The sequence below is a fragment of the Clarias gariepinus genome, chromosome 21 (genome assembly GCF_024256425.1).
Source record: "Clarias gariepinus isolate MV-2021 ecotype Netherlands chromosome 21, CGAR_prim_01v2, whole genome shotgun sequence".
Taxonomy (NCBI): domain Eukaryota; kingdom Metazoa; phylum Chordata; class Actinopteri; order Siluriformes; family Clariidae; genus Clarias; species Clarias gariepinus.
In genome coordinates this window covers 4474870-4477552 of record NC_071120.1, presented here as the reverse complement: position 1 = coordinate 4477552, position 2683 = coordinate 4474870, and the positions used below count along the sequence as shown (strand labels likewise).

The window sequence follows — 2683 nt, the reverse complement described above, 5'->3', positions numbered from 1 at the left end:
CAGACACCTAGCATGTCAGTTTCTCCAACACCATCAAATGATTCTTCTGCCGCAGCTTCTGAGACCATGTCTTCATCTGCAAAGCTAAGGAGTGAAACCTGGCCAATTAACTTTCCAATCCCTGCATTTCCCTATAAGGTAAAGCTAGAACTACAGAAAGCCAATGGAGAATTCTTGAATGCTGGTACTTCACTTAACATAGACTCAAAGCCTAAACTAAAATCTGAAATTCTGAAATCCTTGGCTGCAGAAATAGTGAAGTACAAAGTGTACCCGAGGTGTGAAGAATATGAAGAGGTTGCAAAAGCTCTGATTAAAAAGCATCCAAGCCTTCAGGAAAGGGGTTCTGTTGGTCTACAGTGGAAGATGGGGAACTATCGTCGTACTCTGCGAGCAGCAGGCTGTCCCGAAGTAAAGATAAATTCTTTAAAATACAAACATGGTGAAAATACAAATACCAAGAAAGTCAAAAAGCCCAGGAAGGCTGAAGTCAATTTCTATCCTGATTATCCAGCTGGAGAGAGCAAACGAAGCCTAGAAGAAGAACGTTTAGCATTGCTGTCTGAGGTTCAGAAAAATGACAACTATCAAATTATTAAACAAAAAATGGAAAGAACATTTGCCTACAGACAACATAAAGTTATTGAAGATGTGCCCTTCATTGTTGACTTCCAAAGCAGATGGCCTGCTCTGTTTTGTGAATATGAGGTAAAATATGATTATAACTGTATTTATTTCTTTAGTAGTTTTAAATGGTGCAACAAATTCCCTTATGTAAAATTATTCTTTATGCAGAGTTAGCATAAATGCTGTTTTGTGTTCAGATGTCATTGAATAACCCAGGATATATATTTTTATACAATAATCTTATGTCTCTTAAATCCATAGATTGCTGCTGAGTTCACTCGAATCAACACCATCCCACTAATTCAAACATTTATGTCAAAACTGGATTGTTACACAAGCAAGCTGACCAGCATCTACCGAAGAAAAGGAGGAGTTGCAGGACGTAAAATTAGCAAATTAATGGCTGCCATTGACCAGGTATGTGATCTGTATTTTTGATGCTTGTGTATAATTTACATAGTGATTAGCCTCTACTTAATGTCTGTACTTGTCTACAGAATGATACCATCTCAACTCGGAGAGCGTGCATTGTCAGAGCACTTTCTGTGTATCTAAATGAAGACTATGAAAACCTCATGAAGGAGTATGCAGTAAGTATTCTCAGACAGTCTTTTGTGCATATTTAAAGTGAAAAATTATTCCCCAAAATCATTAGACAATAAAATAAAGTGCTCATACAGTATATGGGCCAAATTCACATAATATAGTCAAGAAATATAAATACACGAAGTATATTTAACTCGGTCAAGAACAAAAACAACCAAATTGAGTAGTCTATTAATAAAAAACTTAACCCGAATATTTCATAAGTAACTTTGGTGCGGCTGCAGGAACATCAGTGGTGCTTTATCATTGCTTTAGAGAACTTTTGAAATCTAGTGTGCTCTGCCCTTCTTTCTTCCTTCTTCTTCTGGCAACTCATTGATGTGAAATATTAAGGAATGGACAATGATACAGAATTCTCTGATTATTTGCTTTTTCTGGATGCACTGCTCAGCCATGTTGAATTTGCAACCTGCATTTTTGATGCAAGATGCAGTTAAAATGACTGAACAGTGTTACTGTTTTTGTGTTTTATAGGACGCAGACTCTGAGAATGCAGAAAGAGACATGGCCAACACAGTCATTGGAATTTACATCATCAGACCTGAAGATGCAGAAGTCTGTGACCTACCATCGGATGTTGGACTCATTGTTGAGGGAGTGAAAGTCCTTCAAAATCTTGCCGATGTCACCAAGGCTTGTGCTCTTCTTTTGGGAGTCATATACAGCTTGAATCTCAGCTATCCACCAGACCTGAAGTACACTTTGAGTTCTTTCAAAAATTGTTACTAGGACTTAATGCACAGAAACTTTCACACAAAATACAGGTGCTCAAAAACAAACTTGTTGATTGAATCACCACATCTTTATTTCTCTTTCATTTTGTTTTTCCGAGATCTGTGACGGTTAAATTGTCTGTGGTTTTAAAAATTAGGGGCCAGTTTTAATGTTACCATTGTTGATGGCCATTTGGAGTTCTGCAACTTTTTGGAGCATGCTGCCTATCTTAAGCAGACTTGTTTTATTGTTTTTAGGAACTGTAAACTTGAAATTGTTTGCAATTGTTTACAAAAAAATGGAGGCCAGTTTTAATGTTTCCTTTACCAAAGCTTCTAAACATTTTAAATATAAAAAAATTTAATGTCGCAGCATTTTATGGTGTGCTCCCTGACTTGAACAAAATTTCCTTTTGTTTTATTTTTCTAATTAAAATTATTTATTATTATATTTGAAGGCAGTTGCACATTGTATGACTTTGGGAAGAATGTAGGCAGTTGTCTAGATTTTTTTTTTTAACAAACTGTGACATTTAAGCTGTTTGTGGTCATTTACAAAAATAGAGGCCAGTGTTAATTGTTGGCATAAAGGACCTGAAATATCAGACAGGGAGTTGTGCAGCATTTGGAGGTATCCTGTTTAATTTCAACAGACATTTGTTCAAAGTAAGATTTTTATAATTTCTTGAAGACAGTTGCACTTTAAAAGAACTTGTAAAGAATGTTTACTATTTAAA

The 2683-nt window shown here is 35.8% G+C and overlaps 1 protein-coding gene across 1 annotated transcript; it reads left to right on the top strand.

Moving 5' to 3' along the window:
• The first annotated feature begins 359 nt into the window (after positions 1-359).
• On the top strand, positions 360-1962 carry LOC128509737 (uncharacterized). The gene is made up of 4 exons (XM_053481571.1): positions 360-708; positions 889-1044; positions 1125-1217; positions 1708-1962. The coding sequence occupies exons 1-4, from the start codon at positions 367-369 to the stop codon at positions 1960-1962; spliced, it is 846 nt and encodes a 281-aa protein (XP_053337546.1). The 5' UTR covers positions 360-366.
• The last annotated feature ends 721 nt before the right edge of the window (positions 1963-2683 follow it).